The 20358-nt window shown below is 42.8% G+C and overlaps 1 protein-coding gene across 1 annotated transcript in view; it reads left to right on the top strand.

The window, feature by feature from the left end:
* Positions 1-20358, top strand: part of LOC140209438 (solute carrier organic anion transporter family member 3A1-like) — a 235540-nt gene that overhangs the window by 31876 nt on the left and 183306 nt on the right. The window contains exon 2 of the mRNA XM_072277690.1: positions 3421-3886. Coding sequence (XP_072133791.1) covers positions 3421-3886 — 466 coding nt within the window. The remainder of the gene's footprint in view (positions 1-3420; positions 3887-20358) is intronic.

Below are 20358 nucleotides of genomic sequence, written 5' to 3' on the forward strand. Positions count from 1 at the left end.
ATATCTAGTGGAACTGCTGACCCACCATACCAAAGCAGCACATAATCTGCCAGAGGAACTCGGGTTGAGCAGCGTCAGCGAGAGAAAAGAAATTGTTGATATTTTGGGTTAAAACTTAGGACCGAAACATCGACAGTTCCCTTCCCTGCTGAGTTCCTCCAGTAGGTTGCCTGTTGCTTCAGACTGCTGCATCTGAAGTCTCTTGTCTCACAAGACCAAAGATCCAGGTTCATTCCTGACTCCGTATGCTGTGGGTGTGGGGTTGCTGTGCTTTCTTCTAGTTGCTTAGGCCTCCTTCCAGATCCCAGAGACATGTGAGTTGGTAGGTCAACTGGTCATTGCAAATCGCCCCTAGTTTACAGGTGTGACATAAGAATGTTCAAGGCCTTTGATGTTAATATGGGGAGAACAAATTATAGGATTAATCTCAGATAAGAGTGAATTGATGTGGATGTGGTAGGCTGAAGGGCATAGAGTAATGAGTAAGAGGAGAAGGTTGGAGAATGGAGTCAAGAGGGATAATAAATCAGCCAGGACTGACAGAGCAGACTCAATGGCCTAAATAGCCTAATTCTGCTCCTCTGACTTTGTATTGTAAAGGGTGAATCTTTGTGTGTGTCATATGTCTTCACCGCCTGGCCTTGGGTGTACGTGACTTGCTACAGAAGCTTCAGTACTACCATGAGATCATGAAAGTCAGGTGAACACAGAGGCGGGACTTGTGAAGAGTGGTGGCAAGTGATGATTGGTTCAGTGGTTTGAGCTGGTGCGAATGTATTGGCCCATTTGCTGCAGCATTTTGTATCAGTGGAGTAGGTCTAAAAGTAGAGCGGTCAGGGGCAAGTTTTACCAGGGACTGGATTGTAAATGGTACTGCAGATTGGGCAGAGTGGATGTGTGCTGCAGTGAGTGGGTGGGGGAGGGTGATGGGGGAGGCACATACATCGGGATAAGTATTGTTCTGTCCTAATAAACAAAGTTTTGAAATAGATAAGGGGAATTTGTGAGTGGCAGGGTGGAGATACGTCTCTACCTAAGGAGGTATAAGGTGTTCCTTCCCTCCGCTAATCTGCAGGAATCCCTTGGGCAAGGTGTAGCCCCTGTTTAGCTTCCCACCCCCTTCCATGGTGGATGGTCATAAGAGCAGCTGATGCATTTATGGCCACTGATGCCAGGCAGAAAATCTCTGAAGAGTAATGATAATGGCTGGGTCACCCGTCTTGTAAAGACACTGCCCAGAAGAAGGCAATGACAATGCACTCCCTTAGAAAAATTTGCCAAGAACAATCATGGTCATAGACCATGACCGCCTGCGTCATACAACACGACACATTATGATGATGAAGGGGAGTTTTTGTCTTTTTGCTTAGCAGCCGGCTCTGCGAATCTTCCGCCGTAATTTAATAGTCTTATGATTCTTTACAATGAGATTCAGATGGAAGGTGCAGCTTAGACGAGGAGATAAAACAATCAACACTGTAGATATTTTGGGAGAGAGAAACAGTTAGTGATTCACGATGATGATCTTTCATCAGACCTTTAAGCAATTTCAGACTGATGACTTTTAGATGAAAAGTCCTACACTGAAGAGCTAACTCTTTTTTTCTCCCCTCAGTTTCTGCCTGACCTGCTGAGTATTTCCAGCATTTCTGTTTGTATCTCAGATTTGCAGTATCTAGATTTGCTGTTTTGGTGACATTTTCAAGAGTTGATTCATTGCTAAATTCTATCCCATGTAAATGAGAAATGATGTTCATAGTGACAGTTCTTTATAAACTGGATTATGGAGAGATAAGTACAGATTAAGAACTGAGTTTCCTTCTTGGGATCGTTTTCCAAGATCTTCCAATGCACCTTAAATATTCAGATCAGCTGGGCAGGCCATTGGTTTTGTGGCTCTCGTGAAGGATTGTAGCTCCAATAGTCTTGCTCTGAGTATCAGCCTTGTTGTGGAATGAGACAAACTCACACCCACTGACTGCATCCTACCACTCTAGGCTGAAAGCCGAGTTGGTGAACCTTCAGTAACTGCTGTGACAATATTCTAATCCTAACACCAGATTTGAGACCATCTCCATGGGTAAAGAAGAGAGATGGTGGGACAAACCAAGACGTCCCGACCTGAAACATTGGCTGTTAATATAGCTGTTAACATAGGAGCAGAATTAGGCCATTGGGCTCCTTGTGTCTGCCCCACCATTCAATCATGGCTGATTTATTATCCCTCTCAGTTCCATTCTCCTGCCTTTTGACCCCCATAACCTTTGACCTGCACACTAATCAACTAGCTATCATCCTCCATTTTAAATATACCCAATGAGTTGGCCTCCACAGCTGTCTGTGGCCACGAACTCCACAGATTCACCACCCTCATGCTCGAAACAGTCTTGCCTGACTTGCTGAGTTCCGTAAGCATTCTGTGTGTGTTGCTCAACATTTCTAGCATCTGCAGGTTGTTTGTGGGAAATTAGTTGTACCTTTAATTAGGTGGGCATTGTAAGAGAGAAAAGGGACTGACCAGAGGTTTCATTTACTGTCCCATCTTGAGTATTTATTATGGCATAATGTACCAGAAAGGACAACATGGAACTTGCGTTACAATGTTTCATTTTGCCTCTACAATGCTGGCTACTTCATGGATCTTGTCTGAAGAAGCAACTGCTAAGCACAGGGGTTCTTATCTGGGGGCCACGACCCACACGGGGCTCCATGGATAGATTCCAGGGATCCTTGAAATTGGATGGCAAAAAATTTATATCTTTATTTTCACTAACCTCTAACTGACTTTAGCATTTCCTTCAATTATAAATGTTGGCAACAAGCTGCAGTAGTGTTAGCCATTTTTCAGTTATTACAAATACCTCAAAATATCGCTCATCACTGCTTCGAAATTGCGGTAGGTATTAGACCTGCTGCTAGATCGAACGTGATCGCAATTGTCCTGCCTGCGGACGCTTATGTGACGTAGCTGGCCAACTACCAGGCAGCCCTGTGATTGGATGTCCAATATGACTTGTGTGTCGCTTTGTCAAAGATTACCCCACAGTTTAATGTTCTTACTCAAGCTAAGCAACAAGAGCCTTCTCACTGATATGCCTTTAAATAATAAAATTTATTTTTAACTTGCCTATATTTTAAATGTATTGTCTTGATACTTAATATGTTAATAAAGAAGCCCATGCATTACTATATCAAAAATTATTTACTATTTTGATAACTCTATTTCAATATAATTGGTTTCTTTTGTAATCCTGTGCATTTTATTTTGATACTTTTAAATACATTATTCTGAAAAGAGGTCCATAGGCTTCACCAGACTGGCAAAGGGTCTATGGTATAAAAAAGGTTAAGAACCCTGGCTTTGCACTTTGTTGATGAATGCTTTGTATAACTCCTGTGTAACTCTGGACCTTTCTTCAGGTGAGCGTGCTGACAACATTGGAAAGGAGGTTTAACCTGCAGAGTGCCGACGTCGGAGTCATCGCCAGCAGCTTCGAGATTGGCAACCTGGCCTTGATTTTGTTTGTGAGCTACTTTGGGGCGAAAGGGCATCGGCCACGTCTGATAGGATGCGGGGGCATCGTGATGGCCCTGGGAGCTTTGCTGTCTGCCCTCCCCGAGTTCCTCACCCACCAGTATGAGTACGAATCTGGGGAGATTCCCTGGGGACTGGAAGGAAAGGACCTGTGTGTTGGGAATGTATCAGCCAGCAACCAAGGACCAGAGGCAAAAATCATCTGCAGGAACAGGACTTCCACCAACATGATGTACCTCCTGCTAATTGGAGCCCAAGTGTTACTGGGCATTGGTGCTACTCCTGTCCAACCCCTTGGAGTCTCCTACATTGATGACCATGTCCAGCGGAAGGATTCCTCCCTGTACATAGGTAAGACATTTGGATATGAATGGTATCGTGGAGATATTAATCCCAGGAAAGTCTGAGATAAGAGATCAGTATGAGGAGCCGTACAATCCTGTCCTGCTTCAATTTCTTATGTTCTGAGGTATATTAAAGTTGCTAATTAATTTCTATTCAAGATACAGACACAGTGTTTCTGAAGGTAAAGTCCTTTGTTTATTGTCATGTCTTGCTGTTGTGGGGTAGGAGAATCTTGTGTAAAATTCATTTTTAGGTCCACCGCATATTTATTCAAATGAGCTTTCTGGTCGAGGAGGAAGAGAGAGGCCTATTCACCTTAATGGAGTCCACACACGCTCTCCCTCCTTCTCAGATCAGTTTCAAGTTTATTATTAAATGAATCCGAATCAGGTTTAAAATATCACCTGCACACGTTGTGAAATTTGTTAACTCTGCGGCACCAGTATAATGCAGTACATGATAATATAGAGAAAAAAAAACTGTGAATTACAGTAAATATATATATATATATATAAAAGAGTTAAATTAAATAACTAGTGGAATAGAAATAGAAATGAAAAGTAGTGAGGTAGTGATCATGGATTCAATGTCCATTGAGAAATCAGATGGCAGAGGGGAAGCTGTTTCTGAATCATTGAGTGTGTGCCTTCAGGCTCCTGTACCTCCTTCCTGATGGTAGCAATGAGAAGAGGGCATGTCCTGGGTGGTGGGGGTCCTTAGTGATGGATGCCCCCTTTTTGAGACATTGCTCCTTGAAGATGTCTTGGACACTACGGAGGCTGGTGCCCATGATGGAGCTGACTAGGTTTACAACTCTCTGCAGCTTACTTCGATCCTGTGTAGGAACCCCTGTGAAGTTTTAAAAGATTTGTGTTTTTTTCTCTTTCTCTGCACATTGGGTATTGGTCTTTATCTTTTGTTAATTGGGTTTCTTGCTTTGTGGCTGTCTTTAAGCAGACAAGTTTCAAGGTTGTATAATTTATGCATTCCTTGATCATAAATGTTCTTTGAATCTTTGAAATGACACAGTTCACTGTCTTTTTTGATGTATACTGTACATGATGAATAAATGAATCTGAAATTGATCTGAGAATGAGAGAGTGTGTGTGTGGAGTCCATCAAGGTGAATAGGCCTCTCTCTCCTTCCTCAATTAGACAGCTTGATTGAATAAATATGTGACTGACCTAAAAATATGAATTGTCCAAGTGCTTCTCATGCTCCATAACAGTAAGACATTCTTGTACCTTGCATGAGATTTTTATACACGTTTAGAAACCAATGTTTAGATTTCCAGTTGTCGCTACTTGACCGACCCAAGACGAGAAGGTGCCTGGATCATCCCTTCTGACATGAATATCTTTTGCCCCACAACCCCTGCCTTTGGTCAGAGTCTGGTGGTCTCATGCCTAAAACATCTCTGCTCAGCCAAGGCATTGGTTATTTGGTGATGGTCCTAGCAGGCCCATTATCCCCAGTTGCTAGTTTTCTCATGGCTGCTTTCTGGTATATCTTATCTTGCATTCTATTACATAAGCTAGGTCTGACCTACTTATTCAAGTAGTAGTATATCTTATCTTACACAGTGCTTTATAATATTATGTAAGTTAACCCTACAGAGTAGATTCGTGACACCTTGTAAGTGAGGTTTAATGAAGTAATATTAGGCCTTTGACTGGGAAAAGTGGTTCTTTACCATCATAGAGTATTCTTGGTAATCATATCTAGCGTGACAAATGAATAAGTCTATAAGACCAAAAGATAAAAGAGGAGAATTAGGCCATTCAGCCCATCAAGTCTGCTCCACCCTTCAATAATGGCAGATTATTTTTTCTCAAGCCCAATCTCTTGCCTTCTCCCTGCAATCCTTAACCACTTTACTATCACAGTGTGTGCTGGCAATGTCGGAACGGAACCCACAGGTGGAGGAAAGACAGACTCTGATATAAAGATGGTGGCCAGAGTTTATTCATAATAATTCCAACTGAACAACTGTGGCTCAACAGTTGTGGGACGTAACATTCTCAAAACTAGGACCCTGTGATTAGTGCTAATTGGGCGTCCACTTAATTAATACAAGTAACACGGAATCTCCAAGCCTATCAAAATAAACTTAAGAAGTTTATACAGGAAGCGCCAGGAGACCGCATTACAAAGAGCGATTTGCTTGAGAAAATTACGAGGAACTCTAAACGATTAAAGACTCTTATTTAACAACAATTAACCAAATCAGGTGCTCTAAGACCTCAGAGCCCAATGCTCTCTAGTACCCTGCCAAGCCCTAAGAGCTCATTACACTTTACCAATCAAGAACCTATCATTCTATGCTTTAAATACACCCTACAACTTGGCCTCCTTTGTGGCAAAGAATTCCATGGATTCACCACCCATTGGCTGAGGAAATTCTTCCTCATCTCAGCTTTAAAGGGACGTCCCTTAATTTTGAGTCTGTGTCCTTGGGTCTTCAACTCTCTTACCACCACTTTATCCAGGCCTTTCAGTCTCAGGTAGGTTTCAGTGAGACACCTCGCACCCCGCCTCCACTGAATCCTTCTGAACTCCATCAGATACAGGCGAAGAGACATCAAATGCCCTTCATACATTTAGCCTTTCATTCTTGGGATCATTCTTGTTAAACCCCTCTGGACCCCCTCCAGGGCCGGTATATCTTTCCTTAGATAGGTGCCTAAAAAGAATAGATTTGAACCAAACCAAATTAAATTTGATATTGTTTAAATCTAGGGCTATAACCATGTTCTTTAACATTTCATTAGCCAAAGCATTTTCTGATCTATGTTTGAAATGCTTAGGAGTGACTATATATTACTAGCTGATATCTGCCAGTGTTTGCACATTCTTTCCTGTGTTTGTGAAGATTACAAAAGTTTTAAATTTAACCCCAGCCTAAGAAATAGCTCCTGACAAAATTTAGACAGCTTTCCAAATGAGAACAAATTTCTTTCTTGCTGGCAGTGACCCTCAGACAACCTGGGGTTAGACTCCAGAAGTTAATTATTAGTACTTCAGAATCCAGGTCAGCACCCCTCCTGAACATCATCAAACCCCTTTGTTCCATCTCTGACAGCATCAAGACAAGGTCACCTGCAGTCCACCCACTAATTAAACCATGCTGACAAAATACATGTTATCCAAAAGCATCCAGACACCAGGCATCATGAGACAAGAAAATTCTTCCAAAGGTTATCAAATTCAGTTGATAAATATAGGAAAGTGTTTCTTTTTAAAAATATATGATTTGACAGTATTTGTTTACTTTGTGAAATATATTACAACATACAACAGATGTTTGATCATAAGACTGAAATGCAGGAGCAGAACTAAGTTATTTAGTCCATCTAGTCTACTCTGCCATTTGATCATGGCTGATTTACTTTCCCTTTCAACCACATTTTCCTGCCTTCTCCCTGTAATCATTGATGCCCTTATTAATCAAGAACCTGTTAATCTCCGGTTTAAATATACCCTATGACTTGGCCTCCATGGCCGTCTGTGGCGATAACTTCCACAAATTCACCACTCACTGTCTAAAGAAGTTCCTCCTCATCTCTGTTCTGAATGAACGTCCTTCTGTTCTGAGGCTGCCCTCTGGCCCTCTCCATGTCGATCTTTCTAGGCCTTTGAAAACCAAATTGTGTGCAGAGGAACACTAATGATCCATAGTCTAAATATGTCTGGTGTCTGAATAATGTTTGGGTCCAAGGATTTTGGACTAGAAATCTTCTATATTCTCTTTACATAACTGGAGTCTCACCATATGTGGGTTGGCTGAAGGTTTCTCTATTCATTTTGGCTTTATAACTTGCATGTGTATAGTACCTGTAATGTGATATAATCCTTTAAGGCATTTCGGAATAGTATTAGCAAAGACAATGTTGACACTTAGATGCATAAGAAGGAAATCATGCACAATGATGAGAGGGGTTGAAAGAGATGGGAATATACCTGAATTTCAGGCCTTTGCATTACCTGTTAAATTATGAATTTTGGCTAGAGGGAGTGATAAAGGGATGATTTTTCGTCTTCTTCTTGGGTCTCTAGATCCCAGTGGAGCATAAGCCATCGATGACCATCTCCACTGTCCAAAGTCGATGGCATAGTTGGAGTTCATCAATGTTTCTGCAATCCATTGCATCCACTGTACAGGGGATAGGCCTATACAGCTTCACCAGAGCCCTGTTGACCGGCCTTACCCATTTCCATGGGACGTAGGCTTGGACCTTGAGAGGCAAAGGGATGATTGCTCGCGTTAAATTGACAGTGGGGAAATCGAGCCGAAGAGCAACTTGTTGGTGTGTGAAGTGAACTGGGCTGACCTTGAGAATAAGAAGCCAAGTTCATAGTATGGAGGGTGGTGAGGGCTTCATAGGCCTGAAGTGACCACTTTACACAGAAGAGATAGTAAGAAGTTTGAAAATGGGAGGGAGAGAGGGAGACCTGAAATGATAGGAGAAGACAGGAGGGGGAGGGATGGAGCTAAGAGCTGGAAAGTTGATTGGCAAAAGGCAGAATTTTCTACAGAAGTGATTTACCATTGCCGCCTTCTGGGCAGTGTCTTCACAAGATGGGTGACCCCAGCCATTATCAAAACTCTTCAGTGATTATCCGCCTGAGGTCAGTGGTTGCATAACCAGGACTTGTGATATGTACCAGCTGCTCATACGACCATCCACCACCTGCTCCCATGGATTCACCTGACCAGAGGGGCTAAGCAGGTGCTACACCTTGCCCAAGAGTGACCTGCAGGCTAGTGGAGGGAAGGAGCTTCTTACACCCTGTTTGATAGCGGTGTACCTCCACCTCACCATCCAAAGGGTCTAAAGGGCCCCGAATTCAATGTTTGTTCAGTGGTATGTTGGCAAATATTGCTCAGGTTGATTGTGAGTGCATCAGTGTTTACATGCAATCATTGCAAAGGAAAACTGCTTCTGATCACTGTCCAGCGACATATGAAGGGGTGGGTATCCCATCTGAGGATTGTCCCTGGTGATGACATCCTTCACAGTCAAGGAGTCTGATGTTACTCTAGCAGGAAACAACATCCTCAGCAGAGAGGTCAAAAAGAAGAGGCTGCCAAGAAAAATGGCTGTGTCCACTGTTCAAAGAGTACAACATTGCTGGCACAGTAGACTGGCATGCTGGTATTCTGTTCCACAGAATGATTAGTGGGGATTTAATCTTCAGGACCTTCCATGTTGTGTTTTCATTCTCAGTCATGAGGAATTTGTGAAGAATGGTATTGAAAGAAGGTTGGTATGCAACAATGCAATAGAGGAAAAGTTGTGGCTATAGGTGTGGGTTTAGACCATAAAACCATGAAGTTGTCATGGTTCCATTTGGCTGTTCCCCTTTAATGCTCCTTTCTCCCTGATTATGCCCTAATTTCAGTCATTAGATTTCCCAATTGCTGCTAGTTTACCTAATTACGGTATACCTGGTTTTCATAAGAGACTGTGAAATAAGTACGATGGCTTCTCTATCACAGGTTGCCAGTTTGCTGGTTTATACTCGTGTGATACCTCATTCTCTTGTCTGTTTAGAACTGTTAGTTCTAAGTTTAGTTGCATGTTCTGCTCTAGTTTCAAGATAGTCCTTGTAGATCCCGTCTCCTTGTCAAGATTCCTCCGGTTCACTGTTCTACGTTCACATCCAGGCCAGCATCCCCAACTCAGTCGACGTGCCGGTGTCCTGCACTTGGGTTCTGCTCAGTCGCCCTGTGTGACAGAAATAGGCTATTTGGCCCATCGTGTCCACTCCGCCTTCCACCTTGGCTGACTTATTATCACTTACAGTTCTGTGCAAAAGTCTTAGTCACGTACTGTATATATAGCTAGGGTGCACAGTCCTGTAGTCATTTTATGAATTGGGTTGTACTGCTGTCACAAAAAAAGAATTCATGACATGTGTGCGATGTATGAGAGTGGGAAGGGGGCAATAGAGGGGTATTGTGGTTGGGCAAAGGGGAAGGGAGAGGGGAGGGAGTGGGAAGCACCAGAGAGTAATGATCAATACACCAATTGCTTGGAATCAAATGACCCCACCTGGTTTCTCAGGGCTGGATAGGTCTACACCCATGCCACCTGACCGCCATGGCACCCCTTCTCTGCCACCTGTTCCACACCCCTCCTGTGGTGCTCCACCCTCACCATTCCCTACATTCTTTGCTCCCACCAGATTTACAAACTTGCTCTCTGCTCCACATTGACAAATACAGTACTGTGAAAAAGTATATGTCTAAGGTTTTCGCACAATGCTGTAATCCCATTCTTCTGCTTTCTCGCCGTAATCTTTGACACCCTTACTAATCAAGAACCTATCAACCTCCACTTTAAATATACCCAATTACAGCCATTTCTGGCAATGAATTCCACAGATAAACCACCTTCTGGCTAAGAAATTCCTGCTCATCTCTGTTTTCTATGCCCTCTGGTCCTAGACTCCTCCACTGTAGTAATCATGCTTTCCATGTCTGGCATCTTCACTACCTTCATATGCCTCTTTCTCTACCTTGACTCTGGGGGATGCTTGAAATGGGGTCAGCAATCTTTGTCTTTATAGTGTAGCATACAACTTTGGCCATGGAAACTGATTTCTGTCTTGTCGTACCATATGTGGGGATGGGCTGAGGTATGGGGAATAAAGTTGAAGGGGCAGGATAATTAGTATTCATCCTGTCTTACCCATAACGTGTGCAGTCGAGCCAGTGGGTGCTAATTTCTCTTTCTGCTCAGTTCTACCTCAGATATTATGAGAGATGGCTGTCCACAACTGCCCTTCTGACAGAGGTCAGCTAACCCAGTATACTGTCATCAGTGGCTTGGGCCATCCTGATTTATGTGGCCGAGTGCCTCACTGGTTGAACCAATCTCAAGTAGTGCTGAATCGGAGTACAGGAAGGAGATAGAGAGCTTAGTAATATGGTATTGTGAAAATGACCTTTCCCTCACTGTCAGCAAAATAAAGCAGGTGGTTATTGGCTTTAAAAAGAGCGCCTGCTTGTGCCTAAATGAGTAACGTTGACTGTGAGAGGGCTGGGAGCTTCAAGTTCCTAGATGTGAGCATCAACAATCGCCTGTCTTGGTCCAACAACATTGATGTGACCGCAAGAAAAACTCCCCAATGTCTCTACTTTCTCAGGAACTTAGAGAAATGTCCCTGTCGACTCCTCCCGATTTTATTGATCCACCCTAGAAAGCATTCTGTTTGTAGAACTTTGCAAGAGTCTTTGTTATACTTCTGACTATCTGCCTACGTAAACTTATGCCTCTCATAAAATCAGGCCTCCCCTCAGCCTCTGACACTATATCCAACCTCTCATTCTGATTCAGGTCCTGGTGAACTTCTTCTGCATCTTCTCCAAAGCCTCCACATCCTTCCTGTAATGGCACCAGAACTGTCACAATACTCCAGACATGGTCTATTCAAAGTGTTATACAGCTACAAAACAACTCCCTGACTCTTATTATCAGTGCCCCTTGACCAATGAAGCCAAGCATGCCATATGATCTCTTTACCATCCTAACGACTTAGGATGCCACTTTTGGAGAGCTATGAACTTGCAACTTTCTGCATATTCATCTTCCTAAAGCAGGGGTTCAATTACCAACTCATGCAAAATACTGGAGGAACTCAACAGCTCTGCAGGTCAGTCCTGACGAAAGGTCTCAACCCGAGTCGTCAACTGTTTATTCCCTCCATAGATGCTGCCTGACTTGCTGAGTTCCTCCAGCATTTTCCATGTGTTACTCTGGATTTCCAGCGTTTTCCATGTGTTACTCTGGATTTCCAGCATTTGCAGAATCTCTTGTGTTAGAGATTGACTCAGTTCCGTTGTGGAACTTTGCTGCGTAAACTCTACTTTTGGTATTCCCTGACATTGCACTGCAGGAATAAGTAGTTGACCGCAAATTGCTTGAGGGAATGTGAAAAGGGTAACATTTTTAATGCAGCAATTTGAAAAAGGAGAACTTTGGTCTTGAAATGTGTATCATTGGATAGCTAATAAAATTGCCCTGCTTGTAATTATTTTTTCAGATTTTATAGATCTGATATCCAAAGAAACAGATAGGAAATATCAGAGGTCGGGAAGAATGAAGCACAAGTACTGCTTTATTTTTGCTGTAGGTCACAGCTGAGGTTTGACTCATACAAGGAGGAAAGTCAGAGATCTGGGAAAGTGATTAGCCAGGTTTCTGCTAGTATGCCTCTGAACTAGTGTCAGAATTCATCATTCATTCCCACAGAACTTCTCACACTGCATGACTACTGATAACCTGACTCACAGATAGCTTTTGAAGGTAACCAGCTGTGGAATGCAACTTTTATATCAGATTGTGTCTCTAAATTATTTAAAAAGTGTTTCTTTGAAAGCTGTGGGACTTTAATAATGAATGAGGTAGTGTGGTGGACGCATTGGTCTAACCAATCGTTGCTACATCTGCAGGTCAGAGTAATCAACACTCAGTGATCACTGTATTAGTTACACTTGCACACTTGCTGATTAATGCAAGTATCTAATCAGCCAAACATGTGGCAGCAACTCTATGCATAACAACATACAGACATGGTCAAGAGGTTCAGCTGTTGTTCAGACCAATCATCAGAACGGGGAAGAAATATGAACTAAGTGGCCTATGGAATGGTTTGCAGAAGAGCATCTCTGAAGGGACAACATGCCAAACCTTGGGGTGGTTGGGCTACAGCAGCAGAAGGCCATAAACATACAGACTGTTGCCATGCCATACATTTGCTAATCCAATGAATTCAGAATGTTCAAAATCTGGAGTATACAATGCTAATATTGAGAAGCTCAACCTATCCTGATTCAGTATCAATGTCTGAAATATTGACCTATTCGTTGCCCTGTTAAAGGTCTTCTTGCTTCCTGTACCCAATAAAGTGGAGGACATTCCTTGAATGTGATGGAGATGTGTGGGGCAATTATTTTTACACAGAGAGTGGTAGGTGTCTGGAATGGGCTGCCATAAGTGATGGTGGATGGAGATATTCTAGTGGAATTGGTTTATTATTGTTCAAAGTTCAAAGTAGGTTTATTATCAGAGTGCATATATGTCACCATATACAACCCTGAGATTCATTTTCTTGTGGGTATACACAATAAATGTATAGAATAATAATCATTACAGAATTAATGAAAGACTGGCCAATTTGGACATTCAACTAGTGTACAAAAGACATCAAAGAGACACCTTCCTGATGGAAACAGCGAGAAGAGAGCATGTCCTAGGCGGCGGGTGTCCCTGATGATGGATGTTGCTTTCCTGTGACAGCGTTTCATGTAGATGTGGTCAGTGGTTGGGAGGGCTTTACCACTGATGGAAGGGGCCATATCCACTACCTTTTGTAAGAGGCTGATAGACAGATACATGACTATGCAGGGGAAAAGGGATTAGGATCATGTGCAGGCAGAAGTGGTCTGGTTTAAGTCAGCAGCATGTTTGATGCAGACATCATGTGCTGAAGGGCCTGTTCCTGTTCTGATCTATCTCCAGACCACTGTTACCCTATATTTGGGACAGCCCATTGTCCCAACTGGCACGTGGAACAGGAGAAGAATCTAGACCCTATTTCAAGCTCGAACAAGGATCCCTTCAGCATTACGGCAGGCTTTAAGAGCTTCTCGAGTGCTTGCAAACTCCAGGTGACATCCTGGATGGCTGGGCACTGAGTCTGCACCAGAACTCCTCATCCTGCCTGCCTTCAGGCCTTTCAGCTGTGTGAGGCATAGTAGCTAAGGGTTGAGCCTTCTCTCAGCTGGTGAACATCAGGAGCGCAGGCTGTCTGTCAAAAGCCCAAAAGCACAACGGTCAAATGTGGCACCCCAAGCTATTTGTTTCACTGACTCAAAGAAAACTGATGCAGGCCATTCACCATCTGCTCCTGTACCCTCTTGCCTCCCCTGCACTTGACCCAACATTTCTATCATCCACTTTCTTTCCCTCCTGATGTCCAAGCCAGCAGCGCACTATGTGTTGTCCCTGACAACTGATGAGCTCAAAAAGGACAACTGAACATATTGCCAAACGTACCAAATGGGCCACTGAGGAAGTCTCCAAAGATAAAAAACATAGCGCGCAATGTGAGTTCTTGTTCAGATCTATGTCACATTAGGAAATGCAGGCATATGATGATATTTTAGAATTTAATTTCCTAACCAGTCACAATGAGCCTGCAGTCTGCAGAATGAGCCATTAATAAACACGCTGTGGACAGTGAATTAGGTTCACCTGCTGGTTATGTTAATGACAGCTGCAACATTAGAGTCGGCGTAAACCTCTACAATTCAATAAATCTGCAGGAAGATGACTCAAAATCTGCCACAAAACTCAAGCTGGCTTGTTGATATCACTTAGAAACCTGCAACCTCTCTGCAAATCTATTTAAGGGGATTCTACTACTAAAGCATTTTTACTCCCACTGTCTGCTTTCTGCAGGGATCAATCTCTCCATGATCTGTTGTACATCAGTCCCTCCCCACTAATCTCCCTCCCGTCACTTATCCCTGCAAGAGGAAAACGTGTCCATTCACCTCCTCCCTCATCACCATTCAAGGCCCCAAACAGTCCTTCCAGGTGAGGAAATACTTCACCTGTGAGTCTGTCTGTTGTATCTGGTGGTCCCGCTGCAGCCTCCTCTAAATTGCTGAGACCCAACCTAGATTGGAGACCATTTTGTTGAGCATCTTGCTCCATCCACAACAAGCAGAATTTCCCAATGGCCAACCATTTTAATTCCACTGTCCATTCCCATTATGACATATTCCCATGGCCTTCACTACTGCCGCAATGAGCTCACTTCTGTGTTGGAGGAGCAACACCTCATGTTCCGTCTGGGTAGCCTCCACCACCCTGATGGCATGAACATTGATTGCTTAACTTCCTCTCGCCCTCCTCTCTTTTACCTTTCCCAATTATGGTTCCCTTCTTACTTGCTGTCTTCTCCTTACTTTCTATTACCTCTGTCTGGTTCCTCTTCTCCTTCCCCTTCTCCCATGATTCACTTTCCTCTTCTATTATATTCCTTCTTCTTCATCAGCCCTTTACCTTTTCAACCTATCATGCTCCAGTTTCTCACTTCACCCCACTCCTCCACCACCACGATACTTCCCCCTTCACTTGGTTTTACCCATCACTTTCTAGCTTGCACTCCTTCCCATCTCCCACACCTTCTTATTCCGGCTTCTTGTCCCTTCTTTTCCAGTCCTGATGAACGTTCTTGGTCCGAAGCGTTGGCTCTGTATTCCTGTCCATAGATGCTGTCTGACCTGCTGAGTTCCTCCAGCTTTTTCTAAGTGTGCCTCTCTACAAACCTGCGTAACTGCATAATGGTCAGTAACTCAGACTCGGCCAGTTTGAATGAATGACACTCAGCCAACTCCATCATGGGTACTCACTTCCCTACCATCAACACCTTCAAAAGGCGATGCCCCAGGATCGGAATTAGGTTTAATATCACTGGCATATGTCATGAAATTTGTTGTTCTGCTGCAGCAGGTGAGAGGGCAAATTCATGGCAGATGCAATTTAATGTGAATAAATGTGAAGTTATCCACTTTGGTGGCAAGAACAGGAAAACAGATTATTATCTGAATAGTGGCCGATTAGGAAAAGGGGAGGTGCAACAAGCCTTGGGTGTCATTATACACCAGTCATTGAAAGTGGGCATGCAGGTACAGCAGGCAGTGAAAAAGGCGAATGGTATGCTGGCATTCATAGCAAGAGGATTTGAGTACAGGAGCAGGGAGGTACTACTGCAGTTGTACAAGGCCTTAGTGAGACCACACCTGGAGTATTGTGTGCAGTTTTTGTCCCCTAATCTGAGAAAAGACATTCTTGCCAGAAAGGGAGTACAAAGAAGGTTCACCAGATTGATTCCTGGGATGGCAGGACTTTCATATGATGAAAGACTAGATCGGCTAGGCTTATACTCTCTGGAATTTAGAAGATTGAGGGGAGATCTTATTGAAACGTATAAAATTCTAAAGGGATTGGACAGGCTAGATGCAGGAAGATTGTTCCTGATGTTGGGGAAGTCCAGAACGAGGGGTCACAGTATGAGGATAAAGGGGAAGCCTTTTAGGACCGAGATGAGGAAAAACTTCTTCACACAGAAAGTGATGAATCTGTGGAATTCTCTGCCACAGGAAACAGTTGAGGCCAGTTCATTGGCTATATTTAAGAGGGAGTTAGATATGGCCCTGGTGGCTAAAGGGATCAGTGGGTATGGAGAGAAGGCAGGTACAGGGTTCTGAGTGGGATGATCAGCCATGATCGTACTGAATGGCAGTGCAGGCTCGAAGGGCCGAATGGCCTACTCCTGCACCTATTTTCTATGTTTCTATATAAAGACTGTGAATTGCAGTAAGAAGTATATTTCTTTTTCAATATTTTTATTGATGTCTTATATTAAAAAATACAAAGAACAGTAAGATATATAATATATATCGATTACTATATATTGGAATCACAAATATAGTTTCATTACCCCATATCTGTATACATTAAATTTAAACATAATATTGAAAAGATATACTTCGTTATACAAAAAAAACCATCTAAATCCACTACCAGAAAAAAAAAGCAGCTGTTTGGTTAAAAAAAAGAAAAGAAACAAATCCTTATCGTAAAATAAAGCATATTGTTAGCCAACATCTGTGCTTAATAGCAAATCAAAGATTTAGAAAATAATTCAAAAAAGGTCCCCACAATGTTAAAAAATCTTGTCTAGGTTCAGAAATTGAACAGCGAATCTTCTCTGAATTTAAACATGACATAACATCATTTAACCAATGAGTATGAGTAGCAGAGTAGCATCCTTCCTTCAGCAATGCCCTCCTGGCTATAAGAGACATAAAGGCCAAAATATGCAAACCATGTGACTCCAAAATAATATCATTTCCTCCAACAATACCAAATAAGGCGGTCAAAGGATTAGGTTTAAAATTTACTTTAAAAAGCACCGAAAAAGTTTGGAACACTTCTTTCCAATATTTTTCAAGACTCGGACAAGTTCAAAACATATGAATTAGTGAAGCTTCTCCATTATTACACCTATCACAATAGGGAGTATATTTAAATATTTTAAAAGTTCAATTAAATAAGTATGCAAAAGGAGGGAAAAGAGGAGTGAGATAGTGTTCATGGGTTCACCGTCCATTCAGTAATCTGATGGCCGAGGGAAAGAAGCTGTTCTTGAATCATTGAGTGTGTACCTTTAGGCTGTTGTACCTCTTCCCTGATGGGGCATGACCTAGGTGATGGGGAGTCCTTAATGATGAATGTTGCCTTTTTGCAACATCACTCCTTGAAAATGTCCTGGAAGCTGGGAAGACTAGTGCCCATGATGGAGCTAAGTTTACAACTTTCTGCAGATAATTTCGATCCTGTGCAATGCCCCCCACCCCAAACCCCCAATACCAGACGCCGATGCATCCGGTTAGAATTCTCTCCACGGTACATCTGCAGAATTTGCAAGTGTCTTTGGTAACGTACAAAATCTCATCAAACTCCTAATGAATTATAGCTGCTGGTGGGCCTTCTTTGCAACTGCATCGATATGTTGAGCCCAGGACAGATCCTCAGAGATGTTGACAGATAGTTGCTGGTACTGCAATAGCTTTACGCTAATCACTATGCTACTGTGCCTCTCCAGTTCATTATAGTGCTTAAGCAGTAGATCAAAATGCCAAACAAGATCTGTGTTACCTGACCAGAACTGGACAGTGCAGCTTGCATTATCTATCTTCTGCTTTGTCTTTATTCCCATGCTTATTCCTTGCTGCTGTGACTTCTGGCACTTAGACTATAAGGCAATATGACATTGGAGCAAAATTTGGCCACTCAGCCCATCAAATATGCTACACCATTCCATCATGGCTGATTTATTTTCCCTCTCAACCCCATTCTCCTGCCTTTCCCCCAGAACCTCTGATGCCCTTTTTGTTCTTTACAAACGTACAAAATTTTATTCAAATACTAAAGACTTACAAAGGATAGGGGTTAAAATACAGTTACTGAATTCAAATTAAAATGCAGTTATTAGCATCTATAATGCAATCAATGCCCTTTGACAGCCTTGCTAATCAGAAACATATCAACTTTTGCCTTAAATATACCCAATGGCTTGGCCTCCACAGCCGTCCATGGTAATGAATTCCATAGCTTCACCACTCTCTGGCTAAAAAAATTTCTCCTCATTTCTGTTCTAAATGGATGTCCTTCTATTCTGAGACTGTGCCCTCTGGTCTGAGGCTCCCTCACTACAGGACTATGCTTAGTCCTGTTGCCTCCCCAGATCCCTCTATACTGATCTCTTTACACCATCCAAATTCACCCTTGGCCATTATGCTGCCGTGAGATAAGACTTGAGACATGACAGAACCGTAGCAAGGCAAGGCGGCAGGTCCATCCCATCGCCAAGAGTGAGGAAGACCCAAGGTTCTTTTATTTTTTTATGGTTTTTTTTTGTGGGCATGATGTGTTTTTTTTTTCTCTTTGCACATTGGTCTTTTTTCATATATGGGATCTTTTGGGGTTCTTTGTTTTGTGGCTGCCTGCTGGGAGGCAAATCTCAAGGTTGCATAATGCATACATACCTTGATTATAAATGCACTTTGAACTTTGAACTAGATACATCATTTCCTCTTTTGGCTGTCATCCGCTGAACTTCTCTCACTGGTTAACTGTCAGCATACTGAGAAGAGCTAAGTTATCAGCCCAGTGTGAGTCTGCCCTTTATCTGCCAGGTTGCACAGTTCCCAGTCGCTGACATATGTACTCTTGGTTAACTTGACTTTTTGCAGGCAATCAATACCGGAAATCTCTAAGTCACTAACTAATTTAAGCCTGAAGGTCCCATTTGGTTAGCGTTGAGGGGAGATGTGATTCATAGAATAGTTATTGAACAAAGGACACCATTCATTCATCCATGTCAGCTCCCAGTAGAACAATACCATCAGCTTTTCCTTACTGTACCCTCAAAGCCCTGCAGTCTGTTTCTGCGCTCTCCTTTGGACTTCCTCGACAGCGTTTCACTGTACGTCAGAACCTGTGACAATAATAAACCAATTACAGTTACTCAGCGGCCACTTTATTAGTTACCTCCTGTACCTAAGTCATGTTTACGTTCGTTGTCTTCTGTTCTTATAGGCCATCCACTTCAAGGTTCAACGTGCTGTGCATTCGGAGATGCTCTTTAGCACACCACTGCTGTAACACATGGTTATTTGAGTTACTGTCACCTTCCTGTCAGCTTGAACCAGTCTCCTCTGACATCTCTCATTAACAAGGCATTTTTGCCCACAAAACTGCTGCTCACTGGATTTTTTTTTTTTGTTTTGTTTTTCACGCCATTCTCTGTAAACTCCAGAGATGTTGTGTGTGAAAATCTCAGATCAACAGTTTCTGAGATTCTCAAACCACCCCATCTGGCATCCAACAATCGTTCCAAGGTCAAAGTCACTTAGGTCACATTTCTTCCCCTTTCTGATGGTTTGGCCTGAACAATAACTGAACCCCTTGACCACGTCGTCATGCTTTTACGCATTGAGTTGCTGTCACATGATTGCCTGATTAGATATTTGCATTAACGAGTAGGTGTACAGGTGTGCCTAATAAAGTGGCCACTGAGTGTAGAATCATAGAGAGATACAGCACATAATCTGGACATTTGGCCCACTGTGTACATGCCAACCATCAACCAGCTATCTGGGCTAATCCTGCATTAATCGCATTTTTTGCTCATCCAAGGCTCCTACTGACTTCCTAGATTCTACCACTCACCTACACCCTGGGGAAAGTGGCCAATCAGTTCACCAACCAGTACATCTTCAGGACGTGGGAAGAAAGAGGAGCACAGAGCAAGGCATCATGGGAACAGACTCTTCAATCCAACTCATCTATGGCAACCATGGGGCCCATTTAGGCTAGACATATTTTTTTTTAGATTATGAAGGCACGCAGTCCTCTTTTATTGTCATTTAGTAATGCATGCATTAAGAAATGATACAATATTTCCTCCGGTGTGATATCACAAAACACAGGACAGACCAAGACTGAAAAAAACTAACAAAACCACATAATTATAACATATAGTCACAACAGTGCAACAATACCATAACTTGATGAAGAAGTCCATGAGCACAGTAAAAGTTCAAAGTCTCTCAAATGTCCCACATCTCACGCAGACGGAGAGAAGGAAGAAAAACTCTCCCTGCCATACCTGACCACGGTCCGACTCATCTGAAAACTTCGAGCTCTGATCAGCTCTCCGACACCGAGTACTGAGCGCCATCTCTGTCCGAACGATTCGACCTCCTTCTTGGTCGCCAACAGCAGGCAAAGCCGGGGATTTTGAGGCCTTCCCTCCGAAAGATTCCCGACCGTGCAGTAACGACAGCAGCGAGCAAGCATTTCAGAAATTTTTCCAGATGTTCCTCTGGGCT

Source organism: Mobula birostris, chromosome 14 (assembly GCF_030028105.1).
Source record: "Mobula birostris isolate sMobBir1 chromosome 14, sMobBir1.hap1, whole genome shotgun sequence".
In the NCBI taxonomy this organism is placed as follows: Eukaryota; Metazoa; Chordata; class Chondrichthyes; order Myliobatiformes; family Myliobatidae; genus Mobula; species Mobula birostris.